Source organism: Nicotiana sylvestris, chromosome 9 (assembly GCF_000393655.2).
Source record: "Nicotiana sylvestris chromosome 9, ASM39365v2, whole genome shotgun sequence".
Classification (NCBI taxonomy): Eukaryota; Viridiplantae; Streptophyta; class Magnoliopsida; order Solanales; family Solanaceae; genus Nicotiana; species Nicotiana sylvestris.
The window spans coordinates 128881903-128909000 of NC_091065.1; the positions used below are offsets into that span (position 1 = coordinate 128881903).

The window sequence follows — 27098 nt, forward strand, 5'->3', positions numbered from 1 at the left end:
CAAAGACTAGATTAAATATTTACTTCCACTCTATCGATTATGAATAATAAAAAATAAAATGTTCAAAGACAGTTTCCTCGTAAAATAGCACGGACTAGCCAGTTTTCGGACTGATAATTTTAAAATAGTCAGCGTTTGCAAAGTCATTGAAAAATAGCCATTATTTTGCCGCATCACGGAAAGTTACAGCATAATATACTGGAGAATGGTGCATCTGTGTATGAACTTCCAACATATTATGCTGGAACTCCAATAGGCGAAAAATTTCAGCATGATATACTGGAGATTGGAGCACTTGTGTATGAACTTCCAGCATATTATGTTGGACTGATATATTATACTAGAACTCCAGTATATTATGCTAGAATTCCAATATATTATGCTAGAGTATATTCCGGACTTTCGGTTAAACTATTATATTTTATGTAATGAAGGGTTGAACTTAGTTAATGATAATATCTCTAGATATAGATCTTGAAAACACGGATAATATAAGACAAAGTCAGTGAGAGATTGAAGATAACACTTTTGATATTCCAAAAGGTATGAACAATAATGGAGGAGTAACTAACAATAAATAACAACAAATGACATTTAAGTAAATAGAGGGAGTGATTCACCCAATAATGAATGAGCTAGATGATTGTTCCTCCTGACAATGATGAGTGACAGACAAATCCTGAATGTTCGAACTATTTTGGAATAGTGTGAGTAATAATATTGATGAAAATGTAAAGTTTGTATCTTTGCTAGAGAGAGAATCTTCTTATGAAAAGTGTTCTTATCAAGTGAATATCACATATCCCCTATCCCATTATCTCCTTTTCTATTTATACAAGACATGTCTCTAATAAAATCTAATAGTACAAGTGAAGAGAATATTCACTAGAATATTTTTTTTAATATCCTATTTCAAACACTCGTCGTTACTGTTCTTTACACAATGCTCGACCTTGGTCATGGTTGACATCTCGGCCACGAATCATGTTGCTTCCTGCTCGACCTCGACCGACTCTTTCCTTAATGCCATATTACGCTAAATATCCTTGAGGCAGATTTTGGCCTATACAGTTTTGGAACGAGGATTATGAGCTCCTCGGAAATTGTATTTGCGGACTGAGAACAAATAGTCGTAGGAAGCGCTCGCGATTTGCTGCTAGATCTCTAGTAGGTTTCAAAATGTGTCTCCATTTCTGCAACCCCATGCAGTGTTGCAATCAAAGTAGAGGCAATTTCTTGTTAGATGTTTAAACTTTACTGGGCTTAACAAACAGTTGTATTCTCTATTTGGAAATTAAGTTGTTAAAGCTTTGTGTTATATGTCATGGTTGTTAGAAATTTACCGTCTCTTCTAGAAACTTTTAGTGTGACCCACATATAAGGTAATAAATTATTTACCTTGTCTCCCAAAGGAAATAATATATCAGATAATATTTGTAGTTGTGCATATATGATAGTTTCTTTGATGGAAAGAAATTACCATATATTAGGAGTCCCTATGGTAATTATAATTTATGGAGAAGTCCCTAGGGCTAAAGTATTTGCCTAAGAGTCCCTACCCTATCTATAAATACGCCTGTGACTCCATCAGTCTGACATCCTACAATAGGCATAGGCTAGAAGGCTCTCTAGGTTTTCTGCTAAAGGTTTCAAAGGCGATTCCCTGCAACGCTTGAACAACAATGGCTGAAGGTATGTTCCTGTTAATATTCCGCTGCGTAGACTCTGTGTATGTGCTTAAGCTCAACATGTGGTATCAGAGCTTGCCTTTAGCTGTGTTGTTTGGTGTTCCAAAATAATTGTTGACGTCATATTTTACTCTTGTATCGATTAAGAGATTAGTCATATATAAGGAGATGTGTTGCTCGCACCTTTATAGTGCAATAGAGTATTAATATAATGTTTTTCAGTCATTGGTAGTATTTTGTTAAGAAAATTTTGTGTGTTATCTTTTACGATCGCTGCCGCATAGTGTTACTTCAAAAAGTTTGTTTTTCAACCAGTACTAATCTCATCTAGGTAAAACCCTTGTCTCTTTAAGTAGATACTAGTATACGTACCCGCGCGATGCGCGGATCGATTCAAAGAAAAAAAGAGCGAGAGAGACAATAGAAACATATGTATATATATTGCTTATTAAATTTAAAGATCGAATTCAAAAGAATTAAAATAAAAAATGAATAGATGAATTTATTGGGGTCAATATTGGAACCCAAGTATGATTCAAGACCAAATGACAATACTATTCTAAGAAAATTTCCTAGCTTAGATCAACCGTACAAACCTTTCCAATTGATGTGAAAATGTAAGAGGTAAAAAACTGATGCTCGATTTCTATCAAGATAGATATCATAGGCTAGTTTTTAATCCTTGAAAGTAATAAAATTAAGTTTTTCATCATGGTAAGATTCTTATTGTCCTAGATTCCGAGAGAAAAAAATTGACATATATTTAAGAAAGGGTTATTCCTTGTCAATTTAAAAAAGAAACTGTTTCGGCTTTGATATTTGCAATAATGTTGAGGTAAGTTTTCTTACAATCTCTACATGCCACTGGCAATCCAATTCCTCTTAATGAACGGAGAGTTGCTGTAAAATTTAGCTCTTTCAAGATAGCTGGTCTTGTAGGTGAAACCTTAGTTTTGGCTTGGAAATGTAAGTAGCCTGCATTTTATTGTATTCCTTACGGCAATATGACTACGACATTAATATATTTTCATTTCTACTTACCTATCTCTCTGTTACTGCTTGCTTCATGGTGAATTAGGTAGAAACACTAAACCAAACGTATAAAGCTTTACTTGTTAACTTTTCAAATATGTAACTTTTGGGTCATCACCTGTTTGTAAAATGAATTCTGTGTTCCGAGGCCTTAAAACCCTCTTTCTGTCCCACCTCGATTTGCATGCGCAGTTCGGGCGCGTAGCTGGAAAGCTAATATGTGAAAATCTGTGAAAAATAGTAAATTTTGATTATAAAATGAATTAAGTTGACTTTGGTCAACATTTTGGGTAAGCGGACCCGGACCCGTGATTACGGTACCGGAGGCTCCGTAGGAAAATGTGGGACTTGGGCTTATGCCCAGAATCGAATTCCGAGGTCCCAAGCCCGAGAAATAATTTTTTTTAAAGAAAATTATTTTCTGAAATTATTTATGAGATTTGGAAATGAATTGTGATTAGAACTCGATGGTATCGGGCCTGTGTTTTGGTTGCGGCGCCCGGTACAGGTCTTATATGTGATTTAAGATAAGTCTGTGAAATTTGGTAAGAAACGGGCTTGAAACAACGTGAATCAGATCATTTTTGAGAAAATTGGAAATTTGAAGTTCTTAAGAAAATTTCATGATTTTAATGCTAAATTCCTAGTTGTTGATGTTATCTTAGTGATTTGAATACACGAGCGAGTCCGTATGATGTTTTTAGGTTGGTGTGCATGTTTGGTTTGGAGACCCGAGGACTCGGGTGAGTTTTGGATAGGCCACGAGGTGTATTCTAAACTTGGAAAATTGTAGATTTTCAGTTGTGGCATTGCCTGGCTCGCAAATGCGAGATCGCAAATGCGAGAGGCATGTCGCAAATGCGAAAGAGGCCCAGGCCAGTCTATCCTCGCAATTGCGAGGGTTCTATCGCAAATGCGATTCCCTCCCTTTAAGCCAGTCGTCGCAATTGCGACGCATTCTTCGCATTTCTCACCTCGCTAATGCGAAAACTCCCATCGCAAATGCGAACATAGTAGGGGTCGAGGTTCGCAATTCCCATACCTGCAACCTACAGTTTTTATACTTAGCCGAAAATTAACCATTTTTCACATCTTTTCAAAATACAAACTCCTTAGGGCGATTTTTCAAGAACAACTCTTCTTCCAAATCGATTGTAAGTCAATTTTAACTCGTTTTCTTCAATCATTAACATCTTTTCACATGATTTCAACTCAAAATCAATGATTTTCATGAGAAAAAATTGGGTGTTTTGGGTAGAACCTACGTTTTTAAAAAATTGGGATTTGGACCTCGATTTGAGATCCGATTTCAAAACAAATTATATATTTTGGTTTGTAGTGGAATGGGTAATCGGGTTTTGGTTCGAACCTCCGGTGACCATGTGGGCCCGAGGGCGATTTTTGACTTTTTGGGTAAAACTTTGAAAAACTCATTTTTATGCATTGTGGTTGATTCATTTGGCGTTTATTGATGTAATTAAGTAACTTTGGCTAGATACAAGCGAATTGGTGGTGGAATCAAGGGGTAAAGCGATAATTGAGGCGTGAATTGTGTTTGTGGCATCGAGGTAAGTGTTTGGTCTAACCTTAGCTTGAGGGATTAGGAGTTGTGTCCTATTTGCTACTTGTTTCTTGTTGAGTACGATGTATAAGCATGGTGACGAGTATCTATACGTTGGTATCGAGCATGACCGTGAGTCTTGAATTGAAATTTATTGTGTTCTTAGATAATACTACGGATACTTAAGTTGATGAGTCTTTGTATTGAGCAAAGATTATAGTTATTCTCGTGGAAATTATTTATGACTGAGTATTGGTGTTAGCTGAGGTAGTTAGGTGTTGGAACAAGTTTGGTTATAGTTGTTTCTCCCTTGCCGGGACGTAGTTACTTATACTGTCGATTCCCTTGCCGAGATAGTGTAGTTCTTTATTGATCCCTTGCCGGGACTCTTGTTATGATTGTTGTTGATTGTATATATGGATCGGGTTGCACGCCGCAACAATATTATATGTGGATCTGGTTGCACGCCGCAACAATATTATATGTGGATCGGGTTGCACGCCGCAACAATGATATATGTGGATCGGGTTCCGCAACAATGATATATGTGGATCGGGTTGCACGCCACAACAATGATATATGTGGATCGGATTGCACGCTGCAACAATGATAAATGATAAGGATCGGGTGGCACGCCACAACAGTGTTGTTATATATGTGGATCGGGTTGCACGCTGCAACAATGATAAATGATAAGGATCGGGTGGCACGCCACAACAGTGTTGTTATATATTGGGATCGGGTTGCACGCCACAACAATGTTGTTATATATTGGGATCGGGTTGCGCGCCACAACAATTGTTGATACAAAGTGTTTATAGATTGGATATAAGTTTCTTATTGTTTTGTCGTGAATTTTAAGCTGTCCTTATGTCGTTACTCTTGATTTACTATTGATATTGATACACCCCCGCAGCATGTACCCCCTCCCATCTTTACTTGTTTATTTCTGTTTTATTTTCCGTTGTACTTTATATAACTGCACATGTTCATTTGGTAGTCTGGTCCCAGCCTCGTCACTACTTTGCCGAGGTTAGGCTAGTCACTTACTAGCACATGGGGTCGGTTGTGCTGATAATATACTCTGCACTATGTGTAGATTCCGGAGCAGCTCTTGGACCATAGCATTTGGGTGGCTACCTTCAGTCCACGCGGAGATCCAAAGTAGACCTGCAGGCGTCCACAGGCCCTAGCATCTCCTCTATCCTTTATTTCTTATTTCATTTCTTTGATTCAGAAACAGTGTATCTTTGTTTTCAGACTTTGTATTTAGCACTTTTAGATCGTCTGTGGTATTGTGACACCAGTTCTGGGTGATTAAGGCTTAAACAGTTGTATTAGATTCATATTTCAGATATTTCACTACATTTCTTCTGCTTAATTAAATTTTCGCTATTTTTTTCCTTCACATTATTGCTTTATAAATGCTAAAAGGGTATAAAAATGGATAAATGTAATTTGTTCAATAATTGGCTTGCCTAGCTCACATTAGTAGGCGCCATTACGACTCACGAGGGTGGAAAATCCGGGTTGTGACATAAGTGAAGAATAAAGAACTAATTTATGCTTCAATTTGTCACAATGCATAAGCACCAAATTGAATATCAGAAAAAGCCTATTCTACTTCTAAAAAACTCATAACGGTGAATAAAGTTTCTCAAATGTATTCCTCTAAGAGTTTATCCCAAACTGTCAAATATATTTTATGGAAGATAAACTATGACTGAAAAACAATTAAGGAAAAAAGTTCTTCGAGAGTTTGGTGGAATTTTATATTTTTGACTTCCTATGAATTCACATTAAAGTAATGCATACATACATCTGAGTAGTTAACAACTCAAATACTGATGATGTCTTATTGGCTGATCTAGTCCTCTTGTCATACATCTTCAATGGAGGCATAATGTTATTATCGTTTGTAGCTTCCTATAGAATAAACAAAGTGAAAATTCAAAATGCTTAATATATTAAAAAAATTGATCGTATCCATGCATGTACAGTTATTTTGCCTTCAAACTTACATTTTAGCAGAACAAATTTTATAAGCTCAAATAAAGACTTCCTTTTTCTACTATGATGAGAAAAAATAGATCAATGGCAAAACTAATTTGCAGTTTTATCAAAAAGTTCCATGCAAGTGAGTAAAGTATTTTGTCGTGTATTAGCTAAATTTTAGCATTTCATGATTTACACACAATACAATCTTGTGATACAAATATTAATGCAGTTTATCAAATTGTTTTAATACATCATATATACCTACTTACTACTTGTCACGACCCCAAATCCCCGGTCGTGATGGCGCCCAACACGATGCTAGGCAAGCCCGACCAATTCGTCACTCACAATCCCTGATATAGAATTCATTACTAATTAATAGGATTTAAGGCCAAATTAACATGATTACAACTCTGTAGTAATAGATAAACAGTACAGAAAATCCATAAAATAACAATATAAATCCCACCGATCTGGTGTCACGAGCCAAGAGCCTCTAGTACAAGTCTGTGTAGCAACCTATACATAGAGTTGTCTAGAATGCGGAAAATAGAGAGAATAAGGGGAGAAATCGGGTCCTGCGGACGCCATGCAGCTACCTCGATGACTCCGGAATAAGCTGAACAGCAGCAGAAAGCTCAAACTATGCCTCCGGGATACCTGTATCTACACACATGGTGCAGAGAGTAAAGTGAGTACTCCAACTCAGTGAGTAATAACAATAAATAATGACTGACGAAAAGAAAACTCATAGAACACTACGCAGTTCTATATTAAAACAGTGAGAATATCAAAACAACAACTTAATGAAGAAGTCAGTTAAAAGTCCTTTAAACCAGTATTTATTTCATTTACTCCTTACGATAACCGAATTCATATTTGTACTGCTGCGACGTGCAGCCCGATCCATATAGTATACTGCTGCGGCGCGCAACCCGATCCATATATATATATATATACTACTGTGGCGTGCAGCCCGATCCAAGAATAGTCGACTGCGCTCACTGGGGGTGTGCAGACTCCGGAGGGGCTCCTTCAGCCCAAGCGCTATACTACTGCGGCGTGCAGTCCAACCCATATAATATACTACTGTGGCATGCAGTCCGATCCATATAATATACTATTGCAGCGTGCAGTCCGATCCATATAATATACTACTACAGCGTGCAGTCCAATCCATATAATATACTACTGCGGCATGCAGTCCGATCCATATAATATACTACTGCGGCGTGCAACCTGATCCATAGCATATCAAATACCCTCACCATTGGGTTCTCGACCCCTCTCAGTCAATATAGACTTGACCTCTCGGGAACACTAAGATAAGACGGGGTTCTCAACCCACACGTTACTCTCATTAGGATTTAACAATTTCTAAAGCTGGTTCATATTATGTTTATCAGTTAAGAACATGACTGAGGGTATGATTTCGACAAGAAAAGTGAGGTCAACCAATACAAATGCCCCCTAAGGGTTCTACAGATCGGCACAAGGCCCCAAACATGGCAACTAGCCCATAATATAATGATATTAATTGAGTCTCAGTCAAAAGTATAGTAGAGTCATCAAACGGGATGGATCGAGTCCAAATCCCCAGTAGTAACAGACCCCATGCTCATCATACAGCGTGTGTCTAATCTCAACATAGCACCACGTTGTGCAAATCCGGGGTTTCAAACCTTCAGAACATCATTTATAACCATTACTCACCTCAAGCAGGCCGAAATCCTAGCTCGCTACTCCCTTGCCTCGCAAATCAACCTCCTCGAGCGTCGAATCTGATCAAAACCACAAGTAATACGTTACAATAGGCTAAGGGAATACAACTCAATCGAAAAGACTCGAAAAATATCGAAAATCACGAAGTTGGCAAAACCCGAGCCCCGGGCCCACTTCTCAAAAATAAAAAAATTGACATCATCGGTTTCCTTATCTCGCCACGAGTCTATACATATCAAATTTACCGAAATCCGAGCTCAAATGCTCCCTCAAACCCCCAAATTTCTATTTCAAAAGTCAAGCCCTAATCCTTCCCCTTTTAATCAAATTTCCATGAATTTAGATGTTGAATCTACAATTAAATGATGTTTTTAGGTCATAAGACTCACCTCCAATCAATTCCAGTCGAAACCCTCTTTAATCCTCGTCCAAAAGCTCTCAAGGATGTTCAAAAATGGTGGAAATAGACTTAGGCTCGCGGATAAAATTCTATTAAAAACCCTTTTGTCCAGCCCAGATTTCTTCTATGCGATCGCACAACACAAAATTCAAACTCTCAAAATTCCTTCTATGCGATCGCACTAAAATCCCTGCGATCGCAATGCATTAGCTCCTGAACCTACGCGATCGCATACCTTCACCCGCGTTCGCATTGAACAAAATACAATCCTGTACCCCAGGTCCATTTAATACTATGCGATCGCAATCCACCAAACGTGATCGCAATGAGCAACAAAACAGCTTTACCTAAACCTTCTATGCGATCGCAGAGAACAAATGTCTGCAACGCTTCAGCTGAAAAATCTGCAACTTCCAAAGGTTAGAATTGATCCGTTTGACCATCCGAAATCACCCCGAGGCCCCCGGGACCTCACCAAAAAGTGCCAACCCATCCTAAAACTTCACCCAAACTCGTTCCAATCATCAAAACTCATCAAACAACACTAAAACCATCAAATTACATCGGATTCAAGCCTAAATTTCTTAAAAACTTCCGAAATACGCATTTGATCAAAAACCCGACCAAAACACCTCCGAATGATCTGAAATTTTGCACACACGTCCAAAATTACCTCATGAAGCTACTGCAACTCTCGGAATTCCATTCTGACCCCCGTATTAAAATCTCACCTACCAACCGGAATTCGCCTAAATACTAACTTCGCCAATTCAAGCCTAATTCTACTCCGGACCTCCAAAATCAATTCCGATCACACCCCTAAGCCACATATCATCCCCCGAAGCTAACCGAATCACCGGAAATCACATTCGAGTCCTCTTACTCATTAGTCAACATCCGGTTGACTTTTCCAAAACAAGCCTTCCTTAAAGAGACTAAGTGTCTCATTTCCTATCAAAACCAATCCGATTTAACTCTAACACACCGAATACCGATAACGAAACATGAAGAAGCATAAAATGGGGGAAACGGGGCGATAACTCGCGTGACGACGAGCCGGGTCATCATATCCTCCCCAACTAAAACAAATGCTCATCCTCGAGCGGGTCAAGAAACATACCTGGAGCCTCAAACAGGTGAGGATATCTGCTCTGCATCTCTCGCTCGGTCTCCCAAGTAGCCTCCTCCACGGGCCGACCTCTCCACTGCACCTTCACCGAAGCGATATCCTTTGATCTCAATCTCCGAACCTGACGACCCAAAATAGCCACTGGCTCCACATCGTAGGTCAAATCATCATCCAACTGGACCATGCTGAAGTCTAAAACATGAGACAGGTCCCCAATATACTTCCGGAGCATAGAAACATGGAATACTGGATGAACACTCAACAAGCTGGGTGGCAAGGCAAGCTCATAAGCCACCTCCCCAATCCTCCTAAGTACCTCAAAAGGCCCAATGAACCGCGGACTCAACTTGCCTTTCTTCCCAAACCTCATAACACCCTTCATGGGCGAAACCTTCAGCAAGACCTTCTCACCAACCATATAGGACACATCTCGAACCTTCCGGTCCGCATAACTCTTATAACGTGACTGAGCTGTACGAAGTCTTTCTTGAATCACCTTCACTTTCTCTAAGGCATCCTGAACCAAGTCTATTCCCAACATCCTAGCCTCGCCAGGCTCGAACCAACCAACTGGAGATCTACACCGTCTCCCATACAAGGCCTCATATGGTGCCATCTGAATGCTGGACTGATAGCTGTTGTTGTAGGTAAACTCTGCAAGCGGCAGAAACTCATCCCAAGAACCTCCGAAATCAATAACACAGGCGCGCAACATGTCCTTCAGTATCTGAATGGTGCGCTCGGATTGTCCGTCCGTCTGAGGATGAAACGCTGTGCTCAACTCTACCTGAGTACCCAACTCTCTCTGCACGGCTCTCCAAAACTGCGAAGTAAACTGAGTACCCTTATCTGAGATGATAGACACTGGAACCCCATGCAATCGGACAATTTCCCGAATAAAGATCCCTGCCAGCCGCACCGAAGAATAGGTAGTACATACTGGAATGAAGTGCGCGGACTTGGTCAGCCTGTCCACAATCACCCAAATCGAATCAAATTTCTTCAAAGTCCGAGGAAGACCACTCACAAAATCCATAGTAACTCTCTCCCACTTCCACTCAGGAATAATCATCCGCTGAAGTATGCCACCCGGTCTCTGATGCTCGTACTTTACCTGCTGACAGTTGAGACACCGAGCCACATACCCTACTATATCATTTTTCATCCTTCTCCACCAATAGTGCTGCCTCAAATCCTGATACATCTTCGCGGCACCTAGATGGATGGAATACCGCGAGCTGTGGGCCTCCTCCAATATCAACTCCCGAAGCCCATCCACATTGGGCACGTAAATCCGGCCTTGCATCCTCAACACGCCATCACCATCAATGGTCACATCCCTGGCATCATCATGCTAAATCATGTCCCTAAGGACAAGCAAATGTGGATCATCATACTGGCGCTCTCTGATGCGGTCATACAAGGAAGATCGAGAAACCGCACAAGCCAACACCCGACTAGGCTCTGAAATGTCTAATCTCACCATCCGATTAGCCAAAGCCTGAACATCAACTGCAAAGGGCCTCTCCCCAACTGGAATGTACGCCAAACTCCCCATGCTAACCGCCTTCCGGCTCAACGCATCGGCCACCATATTGGCCTTCTCGGGGTGATACAAAATGGTAATATCATAATCCTTGAGCAACTCAAGCCACCTCCGCTGTCTCAAATTAAGATCCTTTTGCTTGAACAAATGTTGAAGACTGCGATGATCGGTGAATACCTCACAAGATACGCCATATAAATAGTGCCTCCAAATCTTTAAAGCATGAACTATGGCAGCCAACTCTAAGTCATGAACAGGGTAGTTCTTCTCGTGGGGCTTCAATTGACAAGAAGCATATGCAATCACTCTACCCTCCTACATCAACATACAGCCAATCCCATCTCTCGAAGCGTCAGAATAGACGGTAGAAGAACCTGAAGCTGATGGTAACACCAATACCGGAGTTGTGGTCAAAGCTGTCTTGAGCTTCTGAAAGCTCTTCTCGCACTCGTCCGACCATACAAATGGAGCACCCTTCTACGTCAACTTGGTCAAGGGCGAGGCAATAGATGAAAAACCCTGAACGAACCGGCGATAATAACCCGCCAAACCGAGGAAACTACGAATCTCTGTGGCTGAGGACGGTCTGGGCCAACTCTGAACTGCCTCTATCTTCTTCGGATCAACCTGTATACCCTCGCTGGACACCACGCTCCCCAAGAAAGCCACTGAACTGAGCCAAAACTCACACTTGGAAAATTTTGCATAAAGCTTCTCCTCCCTCAGTCTCTGTAATACCACTCGCAAATGCTGTGCGTGATCCTCCTGGCTACGCGAGTACACCAATATATCATCAATAAAAACAATCACAAACGAATCCAGATATGGCCTAAATACACTGTTCATCAAATGCATGAATGCGGCTGGGGAATTAGTCAGCCCAAAGGACATAACAAAAAACTCATAGTGCCCATATCTAGTCCTGAAAGCAGTCTTCATAATATCTGAATCCCTGATCTTCAACTGGTGATAGCCTGAACGAAGATCAATCTTGGAGAATACCCTTGCCCCCTAAAGCTGGTCAAATAAATCATCGATACGGGGAAGGGGATACTTGTTCTTCACTGTTACTTTGTTCAATTGCCTGTAGTAAATGCACATTCTCATTGTGCCATCCTTCTTTTTCACAAATAGAAATGGTGCACCCCACGGTGACATACTAGGCCGAATAAACCCCTTATCTAGGAGTTCCTGAAGCTGATCCTTTAGTTCTTTCAACTCTGCCGGTGCCATACGATATGGAGGAATGGAAATGGGCTGAGTGCCCGGCACCAGGTCAATACCAAAATCAATGTCCCTGTCCGGTGGCATGCCCGACAGGTCTGCAGAAAACACATCGGGAAACTCCCTCATAACTGGAACTGAATCAATGCTAGGAGTCTCAGCTCCAACATCCCTCACAAGAGCCATAGAAAACCTTTCCCAACCATACGCTGGGCCTTTAGAAAGGAAATCACCCTGCTAGGCACATAGTCAGTCATACCACGCCACTCGATCCTCGTAACACCCGTATAGCCAAAGTGACTGTCTTATCATGACAGTCAAGAATAGCATGACACGGAGATAGACAATCCATGCCCAGAATAACATCAAAGTCCATCATGCTCAACAACAATAAATCAACTCGGGTCTCCAGACCCCCAATAGTCACCAAACACGACCGATATACATGGTCTACAATAATGGTATCACCCACCGGGGTAGATACATGAACAGGTAAGGCAAGACATCCCCGGGTCATACCCAAATGACGAGCAAAATATGAAGACACATAGGAATAGGTGGAACCGGGATCAAATAATGCAACGACATCTCTGTGGAAGACAGAAACAATACCTGTAATGACAGCATCCGAAGCAATGGCATTGGGTCTGCCTGGGAGTGCATAGAAACGGGCCTGACCGCCCCCTGATCGACCTCCCCCTCTAGGGTGATCCCTGGCTGCCTGACCTCCACCCCTAGCCGGCTTGGCGGGTGTTGAAGAAACTGGGCCAGAAGATGAGGGCTGGCCCCTCTGCTGAGATGAGCTAGCAGCACGGCGAGGACACTCCCTCCGCATATGCCCGAACTCTCCACACTCATAGCAACTCCCGGGTGCTGGGAACTGGGACTGAAGGGAACCCTTCGTGCTAGAGTGGCTAGCTGATGCACTCGGCCTGGAAGAACCTTGAGCAGATGGAGCACGAGACGAACTTTGTGCTGGAATAGCGCTGAGAGATGGCTGACTCTGCTGAGAACCCTGATAACCATGACCAGAAGATCCACCTCGGTACTCGGGTCGAGCTGACTGAGCGGGCCTGAAAGAACGACCCCGACCCTGCTGGAACTGGCCCCTCGAAGGAGCGCCACTGAAACTGCCAGAACCTCGAGGCCTCTTGGCCTCCCTCTCCTCTCTCTCCTGACAGCGAGCCGTCTCAATATCACGAGCAATATCAACTGCATCCTCGAAGGAAATACCCAGAACTTTCTCTCGAGTCATCAGAATATGAAGGTGATAATTAAGACCATCCACAAACCTCTTAATCCTCTCCCGATCAGTCGGAACTATCCATGAGGCATAACGAGCCAACTCAGAAAATCTCGCTTCATACTGAGACACAGTAATATCTCCCTGGCGAAGCCACTCAAACTGTCTACGCAGCTCCTCCCTCTGCGACTGCGGTATCCACTTCTCCAAGAAGAGAGTGGAGAACTCCTGCCAAGTCAAAGGTGCTGCACCTGCCGGCCTACGCCGCTCATATGCCTCCCACCAAGTGAAGACCACTCCAGTAAACTGAAATGTAGTAAAAGCCACACCGCTGGACTCAAGAATCCCTACTGTCCGAAGCATATGCTGACACTTGTCGAGAAAACCCTGGGCATCCTTGCCCTGAGCACCACTGAAAGAAGGAGGCTGAAGTCTACTGAACCTCTCGAGACGACGCTGCTCATCGTCTGGCATAACTGGAACCCTGTACTCCTGAACGGGTACCACTAGATGAGCTGGAGGTGCCTCTGGAGTCTGTAATCCCTACACTACCTACTCAGGTGTGCGAGCAGCGGGGGTCTGATTGCCTCCCCCGGCCTGCGAAGTAGCTGCTGCTACTGTGATGGCTGAAACCGCCTGAGCCAGGCCCATACAAACTGTCAATATCTGGGCCAATGTCTCCTGGAGACCCGATATCACAATGGGCACAGCTGGTGCCTGCACTGGTGCTGCTAGAGCCTGGTCCTGAGCTGGGGCAACTAAAGTATCCACAGGTGCTGCCCCTGCTACTCTGCCTCTACCACGACCACGACCGCGTCCACGACCTCTAGTAGCCTCAGTAGGTGGTACTGGTGGTCGTCCGACACATCTGGTAGCTCGAGTCCTCACCATTTGTGAGAGAATTGAATAAAGAGAAATTTAGTATTCGGATCAACAAGTTCGCACGACAAGAATTTCAAGAATGTGGAATTTTCCTAACAGGTTCTGCAGCCTCCCGAGGATAAGTACAGACGTCTCCGTATCGATCCGTGAGACTCTACTAAACCAGCTCAAGACTTGCGAGACCTAGTAACCTCAGCTCTAATACCAACTTGTCACGACCCCAAATCCCCGATCGTGATGGTGCCCAACACGATGTCAGGCAAGCCCGACCAATTCGTCACTCACAATACCTTATATAGAATTATTACCAATTAATAGGATTTAAGGCCAAATTAACATGATTACAACTCTGTAGTAATAGATAAACAGTACGGAAAATCCATAAAATAACAATATAAACCCCACCGATCTGGTGTCACGAGCCAAGAGCCTCTAGTACAAGTCTGTGTAGCAACCTATACATAGAGTTGTCTAGAATGCGGAAAATAGAGAGGATAAGGGGAGAAATCGGGTCCTGCGGACGCCATGCAGCTACCTCGATGACTCCGGAATAAGCTGAACAACAGCAGAAAGCTCAAACTATGCCTCCGGGATACCTGTATCTGCACACATGGTGCATGGAGTAAAGTGAGTACTCCAACTCAGTGAGTAATCGCAATAAATAATGACTGATGGAAAGAAAACTCGTAGAACACTACGCAGTTCTATATTAAAACAGTGAGAATATCAAAACAACAACTGAATGAAGAAGTCAGTTAAAAGTCCTTTAAGCCAATATTCATTTCATTTACTCCTTACGATAACCGAATTCATATTTTTACTGCTGCGGCGTGCAGCCCGATCCATATAGTATACTGCTGCGGCGCGCAGCCCGATCCATATATATATATATATATATATATATATATATATATATTGTTGCGGCGTGCAGCCCGATCCAAGAATAGTCGACTGCGCTCACTGGGGGTGTGCAGACTCCAGAGGGGCTCCTTCAGCCCAAGCGCTATACTACTGTGGCATGCAGTCCGACCCATATAATATACTCCTGTGGCGTACAGTCCGACCCATATAATATACTACTACGGCGTGCAGTCCGATCTATATAATATATTACTGCGACGTGCAGTCCGATCCATATAATATACTACTGCAGCGTGCAGTCCGATCCATATAATATACTACTGCGGCGTGCAGTCCGATCCATATAATATACTACTGCGGCGTGCAGCCCGATCCATAGCATATCAAATACCCTCACCATGGGGTTCTCTACCCCTCCCAGACAATATAGACTTGACCTCTCGGGCACACTAAGATAAGACGGGGTTCTCAACCCACACATTACTCTCATTAGGATTTAACAATTTCTAAAGCTGGTTCATATTATGTTTATCAGTTAAGAACATGACTGAGGGTATGATTTCGATAAGAAAAGTGAGGTCAACCAATACAAATGCCCCCTGAGGGTTCTACAGATCGGCACAAGGCCCCAAACATGGCAACTAGCCCATAATATAATGATATTAATTGAGTCTCAGTCAAAAGTATAGTAGAGTCATCAAACGGGATGGACCGAGTCCAAATCCCCAGTAGTAATAGACCCCACCCTCCTCATACAGCGTGTGTCTCATCTCAACATAGCACCACATTGTGCAAATCCGGGGTTTCAAACCTTCAGAACATCATTTATAACCATTACTCACCTCAAGCAGGCCGAAATCCTAGCTCGCTACTCCCTTGCCTCGCAAATCAACCTCCTCGAGCATCGAATCTGATCAAAACCACAAGTAATACGTTACAATAGGCTAAGGGAATACAACCCAATCGAAAAGACTCGAAAAATATCAAAAATCACAAAGTTGGCAAAACCCGAGCCCCGGGCCCACTTCTCGAAAAAACAGAAAATTGACATCACCGGATTTCTTATCTCGCCACGAGTCTATACATATCAAATTTACCGAAATCCGAGCTCAAATGCTCCCTCAAACCCCCAAATTTCTATTTCAAAAGTCAAGCCCTAATCCTTCCCCTTTTAATCAAATTTCCATGAATTTAGATGTTGAATCTACAATTAAATGATATTTTTAGGTCATAAGACTCACCTCCAATCAATCCCAGTCGAAACTCTCTTTAATCCTCATCCAAAAGCTCTCAAGGATGTTCAAAAATGGTGGAAAGAGACTTAGGCGCGCGGATAAAATTCTATTAAAAACCCTTTTGCCAACCCAGATTTCTTCTATGCGATCGCATCCAAACTTCTGCGATCGCACAACACAAAATTCAAACTCTCAAAATTCCTTCTATGTGATCGCACTAAAATCCCTGCGATCGCAATGCATTAGCTCCTGAACCTACGCGATCACATACCTTCACCCGCGTTCGCATTGAACAAAATACCATCCTGGACCCCAGGTCCATTTAATACTACGCGATCATAATCCACCAAACGTGATCGCAATGAGCAACAGAACAGCTTTCCCCAAACCTTCTATGCGATCACAATTGCACTCCTGCGATCGCAGAGAACAAATGTCTGCAACACTTCAGTTGAAAAATCTGCAACTTCCAAAGGTTAGAATTGGTTCGTTTGACCATCCGAAATCACCCCGAGGCCCCCGGGACCTCAACCAAAAGTGCCAACCCATCCTAAAACATCACCCAAACTCGTTCCAATCATCAAAACTTATCAAACAACACTAAAACCATCAAATTACATCGGATTCAAGCCTAAATTTCTTAAAAACTTCCGAAATACGCATTTGATCAAAAACCCGACCAAAACACCTCCGAATGATCTAAAATTTTGCACACACGTCCAAAATTACCTAACGAAACTACTGCAACTCTCGGAATTCCATTACGACCCCCGTATCAAAATCTCACCTACCAACCGGAATTCACCAAAATACTAACTTCGCCAATTCAAGCCTAATTCTACTCTGGACCTCCAAAATCAATTCCGATCACACCCCTAAGCCACATATCATCCCCCGAAGTTAACCGAATCACCGGAAATCACATCCGAGCCCTATAACTCATTAGTCAATATCCGATTGACTTTTCCAAAATAAGCCTTCCTTAAAGAGACTAAGTGTCTCATTTCCTATCAAAACCAATCCGATTTAACTCTAACACACCGAATACCGATAAAGAAACATGAAGAAGCATAAATGGGGGAAACGGGGCGGTAACTCGCGTGACGACGGGCCGGGTCGTCACACTACTGAATATAAACTCTTGAATTCTAACAATCAAGTTCTTTAGTGCATCCTTCAAAAAATCTGTGTTTGACCAGATCTAAAATTTTATTCTCAAATATATCTATCCACATATATAAGTAAAATAAGTGTCATCATAAAAGAGAAAAGCTCTCTGATAATGGATCAGATTGTACCAATATCAACCCATTTTCTTCCATTTATTCTATTCCAAGGAAAAATTTCAATATTAAAAGTTAGCAATATATTTACCTTGCATTCCTTCTCTTCATCTACACCTTGAATAGTATTGAAGTTAGGGTCCTAACAAATATAAAAAAATAATTTAGTTTCAAAAAAAGACTTAAAATATGCAATTTAATGTAAATGTGCAACTTAAATAAATTATGATGTTTGTGAGTAACGATCACATACGGTGAAGGCATCTGAATGTGGAGCATTAGTATATTTCTTCATCCGTTGCTCCTCATCTATAACCTTAACAACACTGTAAACTTCATCTTGCATCTGAATGTTCGAGCTCTTGACGATGACCTTAAACATTAATTTTCTTTTAAGGATATTTGTTCAACTCTACTGGATAGGGAGATTCGTCAACAACGCCAGTATTTTAGAAGACATTTTGCGTTAGAATTCTTTTAAAACAAATATGAACTTAATTTAGAAAAATACATCAAGTAATCCTTCCTTCAATTCATTTGCGAACTTGCGCGGTCCCAGAGCAACAGTGAAATAGATCCAGTACCGTCCATGACCATAATCTGAAGCTTGTACCTAAATACATGTTTGATTCGAGATATAAATGTATGTTTTTATGGATTAAGGAAATAGAGTTTCTATTATTACCTATTCGTTGTTGATTAATTTTCATTTTTACATTTTAGATTTGGCCAACAATAAATGTTTCCCATGTTATCCACCTTCTTTTGACACTTCTTGCACTTCACATTCGACCATCCCCTTTTCAATTTCTAAATTTTCAATACTTGCAACAATCCAACATGGACTTTCTTATTTAATATATTAATACAACTTGTGATATCGAAATTGAGGATAGCATATTTGTATTATGGGGAACACATAAATTAGGCATACTTTAAATTAGGCATATTTCATTAATCAAAAATCAAAATGCCAACTAAGAGCTGAACATATATAGCTTAATTTTTTGGTAAATACAAATATTTCAGTTATTTACATATAACTTCCTAACTAAAGAGATTGAAATATATAGTTAAACCGAGCAAATTATTAGATATTTAGTGTGAAAAAGCAAAACAGTTAGAACATAAAGTGTATTTTTAAAAAAAAAAAAAAATAGTTAGAACATAAAGTCAAAATAATTACAATAATGCATATATTTAAATGGAAAAAAGTTCCACTATTTTCTATCGTAATTATTAAATTTCTCTACAGTTATAATAATATCTTATAGCTGTTTGACTGATAAAAAGAGGTAATTCCTAGTTTAAACTACAAAAGCTGTTCATGTTACAACAGAACTGCTACAAAAAGTATTCAAATATATAATTAAGTCGTTAAATTTTAAAGCTAGCATATTATCTCTTTATTATTTCCTCTTAAGTTAGATACTATTTTCAAGATCCTCTAAAAGTAAAGTCGATAATTTTCCTTCTCTAGTTGCCTCTAAAAGGTACTACGTTGTCCATTTTGAGAACACTTTTAGCATGTACTGTGACAACCCGTCCGGTCGTCTTAAGAATTAATGTCCTGATCCCCTATTAACTGATTCTGCTATTTTGATTTGCTGAGATATTTGGTGTTGAGTTTCGGAGAGTTTTGGGACACTTAGTCCCTAAATGTGAGCTTAAGTGTTGGAAAGTTGGCCGTAAGTGGAACAGTGTGAAGACGGCCTCGGAATGGAAATTCGATGGTTCCATTAGCTCCGTTGGGTGATTTTGGGGTTAGGAGCATGTTCGGATTATATTTTAGAGGTCCGTAGCTAATTTATGCTTGAAATGCCGAAGGTTGAATTTTTGAACCGATTTGATAGCGAGATTTTGATCCGAGGGTCGGAATGGGATTTCGAGAGTTGTAATAGTTCCGTGGTGTCATTTGGGATGTGTGTGCAAAATTTCAGGTTATTCGGACGTGGTTTGGTTGGGTTTTTGATCAAAAGCGAAATTCAGAAGATTTTAGAAACTTAGGCTTGAATCTGATGTGTTTTGGTTGATTTGATGTTGTTTGAAGTGTTTTGAATATTGGTACAAGCTTGAATAAGGTATTAGGTGATGTTTGTGCTTTTGATTGAGGTCCCGGGGGCCTCGGGGTGATTTCGGATGGTTAACGAAGAGTTTGGAATTTTTTAGGAAGCTTCAGATTTTCTGCTTCTAGTGTTTCCGCACCTGCGGATTGGGAACCGCATGTGCGATGCCCCAGATGCGGGGGAAAGGAGCGTAGAAGCGGAAAGGGCCTGGGAAGGTTGTAACCGCAGAAGCAGCATAGGGGCCGCATCTGCGATGCCGCAGATGCGGAAAAAGGGATCGTAGAAGCGAAAATTGGGACTTAAGTGAAAAATCGCAGATGCGGTTCAAGGACCGCAAATGGGGTACTGTAGAAGCGGAAATTGGACCGCAGATGCGAAAATGCCTGGGCCAAAACATATAAATTGTCGCCTTCGCGAATTTGAGCTATTCTTTCACCATTTTCATCCGGGTTTGAAGCTTTTGAGAGAGATTTTCGAGGAAAACAAAGGGGAATCACTTGGAGGTAACATCATTGACTTCATAACTCATTTTTATGTGATTAAAGACCTAATTAGTGGTAAAAATTTTGAAAAAATGGGTATTTAGGGCTTGAGTTTAAGAGACCTTTAAATGAGAATTTGAGGGGTCATTTGGACTCCGATTTCATTGTTCTTGTTATGCATAGAGTCGTGAGAGTACGAGGTTTCTGAAAATATAAATTTCACCTGATTCCGAGACATGTGCCCGAGGGGCATTTTTGTCATTTTCAATAATTTCGCGGATTAGCTTAGACTTTAATTGTAGAATCAGTTACTTGAAGTATTATTTATATTATGCAATTAAATTGAATAGATTTGGATAATTTGGAGTCGAGTACTCGTGGTAAAGACGTGGTGTCGGGTTGATTTTGAGCTGGTTCGAGGTAAGTGGCTTGTCAAACCTTGTGTGGGGGACCTTCCCCTAAGGATTGGTATATTTGGTAATTGAAATTCCTAGTGCGTACTTGTGCTAATTGTTGGAAGTCCAGTTTTCTTTAAGTAATTACTAGCATGTTTCCTTTCCTGTTTCTATTACTTGCATTATTAAGCCTGTTGTTAGCTTAGGAAAGCATGTCTAAGTGACTTAATTGCTTTATTTGTTCGACCTGCCTTACTTGAATTCTGTGCAGCATGCTAGCTAGAATCACTTGTTGTCTTAATATGAAATATTTCCATTTCTGTAGATTTTCCTGTTGCTGCCGTGTATTTATTTTGGGACTACGAATGTGGAATTCAGGTAGCTCCCCCTTGTTTGTTTATTTTGGGGCTACGGATGTGGGATTTCGGTAGATCCTCCTGCACAGTTATACGGAACTACGAGAATGCACCCAGTAGATTCCCCCAGTACTGGGTATTTATATTTGGGACTACGGAACGGGATTCCGGTAGATCCCTACGCATTATGAGTTGGACTACGGGACGGGATCCCCGGAGATCCATTGGATATGTACATATGGGACTACATGACGGTATCTTGGGAGATCCCCGATTGTTACTATTGGTGATGATCTGTATTTCCTTTCCGTGTTTACCTTGCTTCTATATAGTTGTTGTTGTCCTGTACATCCTGTGTTATTTTACTGCTATACTTATTTATATTGTTCTGTTCTATACTGTTGATCTTTATATTTATTTAATCTCAGTAGGGCCCTGACCTTCCTCGTCACTACCCGACCGAGGTTAGGCTTGGCACTTACTGAGTACCGCTGTGGTGTACTCATGCCCCTTTCTGCGCATGTTTTTCCTGTGCAGATCCAGGTGCCACTACTCAGGCTTACCATCCTTGAGAGAGGCGACTGCTTTAGAGATTTCGAGGTACATCTTTCGCGTCCGCAGACTGAGGAGTCCCTTTCTATTCTAGCTGTTAAACATTGCCCTTATGTATTTTTCTTTCTTGTTAGATAGTATGGAGTTAGACTATTAGATATTCCAAAGGCTTGTATTTCCGTGAGTTTCCGGATTTTGGGATAGTGTACTTGGTTTTGAAAATGTTGTATTGTATATGCCGAGCGGCATTATAACTATTGTTTCCATTAAGTTATTTTGGTTTTTAATTATTTCTTCTGCAAGTACCGTTTATGTTCCGCATTTGTTAGGCTTACCTAGTCGTAGAGACTAGGTGCCGTCACGACAGTTCACGGATGGCGAACTGCGGTCGTGACATGTACGCTCGCACGCTGCCTAATAAGCTTATTTTTTGAGAAATCTAGGACAGGGGTGAAGGCAAAAGAGATGGTCCGACTTGTTTGGCTGGTACCTTCTAATCATATTACATATCATTGGCTAATAAGAGTACACAATATATGTATCAATCTGACAACAAAAATAGTCATGTTAAATAGTTTTTTATCTTGATTTTATCACACAACGACTTAAAGATATGTGTTATTCATTGTAATAGATGCACGTAGAACAACAAATAACTTTAAAGAATGATTGAAGTAATATAACACAAAATAGTTCAGTCACTTGCATGGACTCCACTAATTCATCAATTGTTTTAACTTGAACAACGCCCTTAGCTAACTCATTAGAGGCAAAAACTTTGCTGATAGATGGTTTGAGTCAGTCTCTCAAAGAAACTATCCCGAACATAAAGTAATCTAAATTTAACAAAGTGTAAAACAGTTAGATTGAAAACATAGAAATTGAGTATTGATGCAGGGATCTTTTTTATATTAAACCATTTTCTTAACTCGTCAGATTGAGGAAAATTTGGACTAATCCAAAACTTTGATACATTCCAACTATGGAGCACCGAATATAAATCTGCGAAATAACGTATGTGTAAGATGTAATGAAATAACCTCTCACAAAGAAAAGACATGTGAATAATTGCATTTTACCTTGAAATTTATGGGCTTTTATAAGCTGCATAACAACAACGATAGGCTGGCTGTTAAAGCTTGGCATATGAGATACAATTTGATCAATAATTTGCCCTAGAATGTAGCGGCTCTTCGTCCTGCCAAATAGAAATAGAAAGATAATTTTAGCATATGTAATTGCCAAATTCATCCATAATCAGTAAATGAGTGTTTATTCTTGCTCAACATCTTTAAGTTCGGCATTCATAACCTTTCTAGAAATTTCACCTTGTTTGTGCGTTTAAACCTCACTAAAATGGGGATTTCTCCGATTACATCTAAAGAATTAGAAGATGTTAATTAAATCACAGAAAATATAATAATTAGAAGTTTACAAACAACAACAACGACGATGACTCAGTATGGAGAGGATAGTGTATACACAGACCTTACTCATACCCAAAGAGAGTAGAGAGGCCATTTCCTTAAGATCCTCTCGCTCAAGAAGACAAAAAGAGACAATATTAGTACCACCAATAGAAACCATAGAAAATAACATCATGAAAGTGAGAAAGTAATAATTAGAAGTTTACAATGAACGTTATTTTTACCGAATAATTCAGGCTTGTTCACATCAACCTTATTTATCAATTGATCATATGGTGCCAGATCAAAGATATTCATTGGCAAAGGGGATCATTAATATGTGTTCTGAAATGATACAACATTGACTTGCCAATAGAAGCATGTATTTGATCCCCTTACAAAGAAATCATATTACATATATATATATATATAAATTAAAAAATGCACGAACAACAGAGAAAAAACATCCAGATTTTCACATTAAAAAATAGAGAAGCAAACACATGGTACATGCTTAGTATATCGCTGAGAAACATATTTAAGGATACATATGTTTGGTGCACAAATACTTCAATCAGGTTTTTGCTATTGATTATCCCATGAATACGCATATATGCAAATTTAAAAACGAATTATAAGATAATAATATATTTTTAATACCTTTTCATCTTGTAAAACCAATTCAGTCGAGAAAATGCCATTGGAATGGTAAGGATCCGGTACTCCTCACAGATGAACAACTCGAACTTTGAACTTGCTTGATTAAATCACTGTGAATAGCCACATTTGCTGAAATCGTATGTTTTCTTGTATTTTTGATAGTAGGCGGAAGATTCAAAGTTAAGAACCGACTATAAGTTGGAGAAATAGAAGTCGGCATCGTGGAGTAGTTCACTTTCAATCGTGCGTTTGCATCGTGTTTAGTGGTTTTGCGGAGGATAGGGAAAGTGGGTTCTAAATGTGCAATTTTTGATTTTTAAATAATAATCTAAATTAGTTTTCTTTTTTAAAGTTAAAGAGTAAACAATGTATGTTAAATCAGTTAAATTTTTAAGATGAATGTTTTAAAATCAGTTAATTTTATTAAAATAAATAAATTTTAAATTTTAAATTAAATAAAGCTCTTTAAAATATAAAAAATTGGTCTTCATGGTTCAAAGTTAGAGAGTCAAAAACATATGTTTTAAAATGTGCAATTAATGTTTAGTTTTTAAATAACAATGTAAATCAGATTTCCTTTTTAAATTTAAAGATTAACAAATGTAAGCTTTAAAATCAGTTAACTTTTTAAAATAAAGAAATCTTTAATATTTTAAAAATAAAGAAATCTGATTTTTGTTAAAATAATCTTCTAGCTCCTATTCTTTTTAGAGGGTTGTCCTAAAATGCCAAGTGGCCTATTATGATGATGCCACTTGGCTTAATGAGGATGCTTCTTCCTCTCTTTTTAAATATAGATAGATTTGGGTATATATTCTTGGTGGCGATTTTAGTTTTGGCCAGATAAGGCAAATAAAATAAAATATTTTATCTTGAGATTTGGATGTACATGATTATTAAATCTATGCACGTTGTGGCCTTTTTATTCATATTGTTTGATCAAATAGATCTGAAGCTGTAATCCCAGTACGTGAGATATGTTCTAATTTATTTACCCACGAGTCTTTGTTTAAACTTTTATTTAAAATCGATGTCCAATAGTTAAAAGGGATTCCAACGAATGATTGATGACTTGTGTTGTTCTGTTCTTAAAGGTAATTTTAATCCAGATCGTTTAAGTTCTATTGTCTTTTCTTTTGGAATAAATATTGTATCATTGATATGATTCTGTGAGTTCTTATACTATTCTGATAGATTACAAGATTACTTTTATTATTTGGGATAATACAACAAGTCATATCAATATTTGCTAAAGTTGATTATAGAATTGTTCTCCTAATGGGTCTATATAGGCATCTGCTTATACTTCGTTTGCCCATTGTTAGAATCTAATCAATATTTTGTTTAAGTTGATTATTAAGGTTAATTACTAAGATGTCATTTTTGAGTTTTTTTTATATGATATATTTAGGAGTGGCCACGACATCTTGAGTACATAATATAAAAGAAATTGAGTTAATTAATCACATAACGTTTAGTGATTAAAGGTTATAATGACATCTATTTAGTCCAGTTATCTTATTAAAATGGTAACCCGACCCTACAGGGAGGTAATCATTTTGGTGAGATTAATTGGAATGAGATAGTAAACCTTTAAGTTGAAAATAATCTTATGCCCACATGTACGGATTAATTTTTGTATATCTTGGTTTACTAGTCTAATAAAGTAAAGTAAATTCTATGCATGAGTTGCAACCTCTGCTCACAGGAAGGTCTAGAATTTACTTCGAATCGGTATTTTATGCGATTCACCTTTGATGGATTGTACTTCATAGCTTATGTATGTTTATCCTTGTTTTGTAGTCTTTATCGCTTTTCCTACCACTATTTTTAATGAGAATGCTCGAATTCCAATGCTTTCTAGTGACAATTATGCTGAATGGAAGGAGAAAATCCTTCTCACTTTAGGGTGCTCGGATCTAGACCTGACACTTCGTGTGGATGAACCACCTATTTTCACGGAATCAAGTACGCCAGCTGCTAAGGCTAATTATGAGCGGTGGGAGCGATCTAATCACTTAAGTTTAATGCTCATAAAAGTTCACATAAGCCAAAGCATTAGGGGTTCTATCCCTAATAGCGATAAGGCCAAAGTTTACATGAAGGCAATTGATGGACAATTTGTAAGCTCTGACAAGGCATTAGCCAACACCCTTATGAAGAGGCTCTCAAGTATGACTTTCGACAGAAGTCGTACAGTGCGTGCGCACATTATGGAGATGAGAGACATTGCTGCTAAACTCAAGTCCCTTGAGGTTGATATGTCTGAACCATTTCTTGTGCATTTCATTCTCAACTCACTTCCTGCGGAATATGGTCCGTTCAAGATTTCTTACAACACACATAAGGATAAATGGTCAATCAATGAACTTTTGACTATATGTGTTCAAGAAGAAGAGATGTTGAAGCATGAGATACCTGAAAGTGTTAATATGGTGACTCATAGTAAGAGAAATGCAAAGAAGGGAAAAAGTGTTTTCATGAAGAAGAAAAGAACCTTTGACAAAAATGTTTGTCGTTTCTGTAAGAAAAAGGGATACTGGAAGAAGGATTGCCTGAAATACAAGAAATGGCTTGAGAAGAAAGGTAATTTTACGTTTGTATGTTATGAATCTAATTTTACTGAAGTTTCTGATAATACAAGGCAGATTGATTCTGGTACTACAATTCACATTTTCAAAATCATGCAGGGCTTTCTAACTCAGAGGAAGCCGATAGGAAGTGAACAATACGTCTATTCTGGCAATAGGACGCGTTCACGTGTGGAAGGCGTGGGGACTTATAGGCTCATTTTGAAGGATGGTTTTCACTTAGATTTAGAAAATACTTTTTATGTTCTAGAATATTCTAGAAATTTAATTTCTCTTTCAAGACTATCGATTAGTGGATATGATGTAAATTTTCATTATCCTTCTGTGAAACTTTTGAAAGATAATAAAGTTATTGGTTTTGAAAATTTGAATGAAAATTTATATAAACTTGAGCTAGACCCCACATTCCAATGCAATGTTTTAACTTTGCATGATAAAGAAATTGGCACTAAGCGATGTATTATGAATGAGACTCATCAAGTCTTTGGCACAAGAGATTGGGACACATCTCTATTGATAGAGTCAAAAGGTTGGTTAATGATGGAGTTCTAAAAACTCTTGATTTTTCTGACTTTGAGACTTGTGTGGACTGTATAAAGGGTAAGCAGACCAACAAATCAACTAAAGGTGCCAAAAGGAGTACTCAATTGCTTGAGATCACACATACAGACATATGTGGACCTTTTCCTACCCCTTGCTTGAATGGTGAGAGATATTTTATCTCGTTTATTGATGACTGTTCAAGATATATGTATCTCTATTTTCTGTTTAATAAATCAGAAGCAC

The 27098-nt window shown here is 39.6% G+C and overlaps 1 protein-coding gene across 1 annotated transcript; it reads right to left on the reverse strand.

Moving 5' to 3' along the window:
• Nucleotides 1–6075: 6075 nt before the first annotated feature.
• Nucleotides 6076–14017, reverse strand: LOC138878212 (uncharacterized). Its single transcript, XM_070157878.1, has 2 exons — nucleotides 12785–14017; nucleotides 6076–6207 (listed from the first exon to the last, which is right to left on the reverse strand). The coding sequence occupies exons 1-2, from the start codon at nucleotides 14015–14017 to the stop codon at nucleotides 6076–6078; spliced, it is 1365 nt and encodes a 454-aa protein (XP_070013979.1).
• Between the last annotated feature and the right edge of the window lie 13081 nt (nucleotides 14018–27098).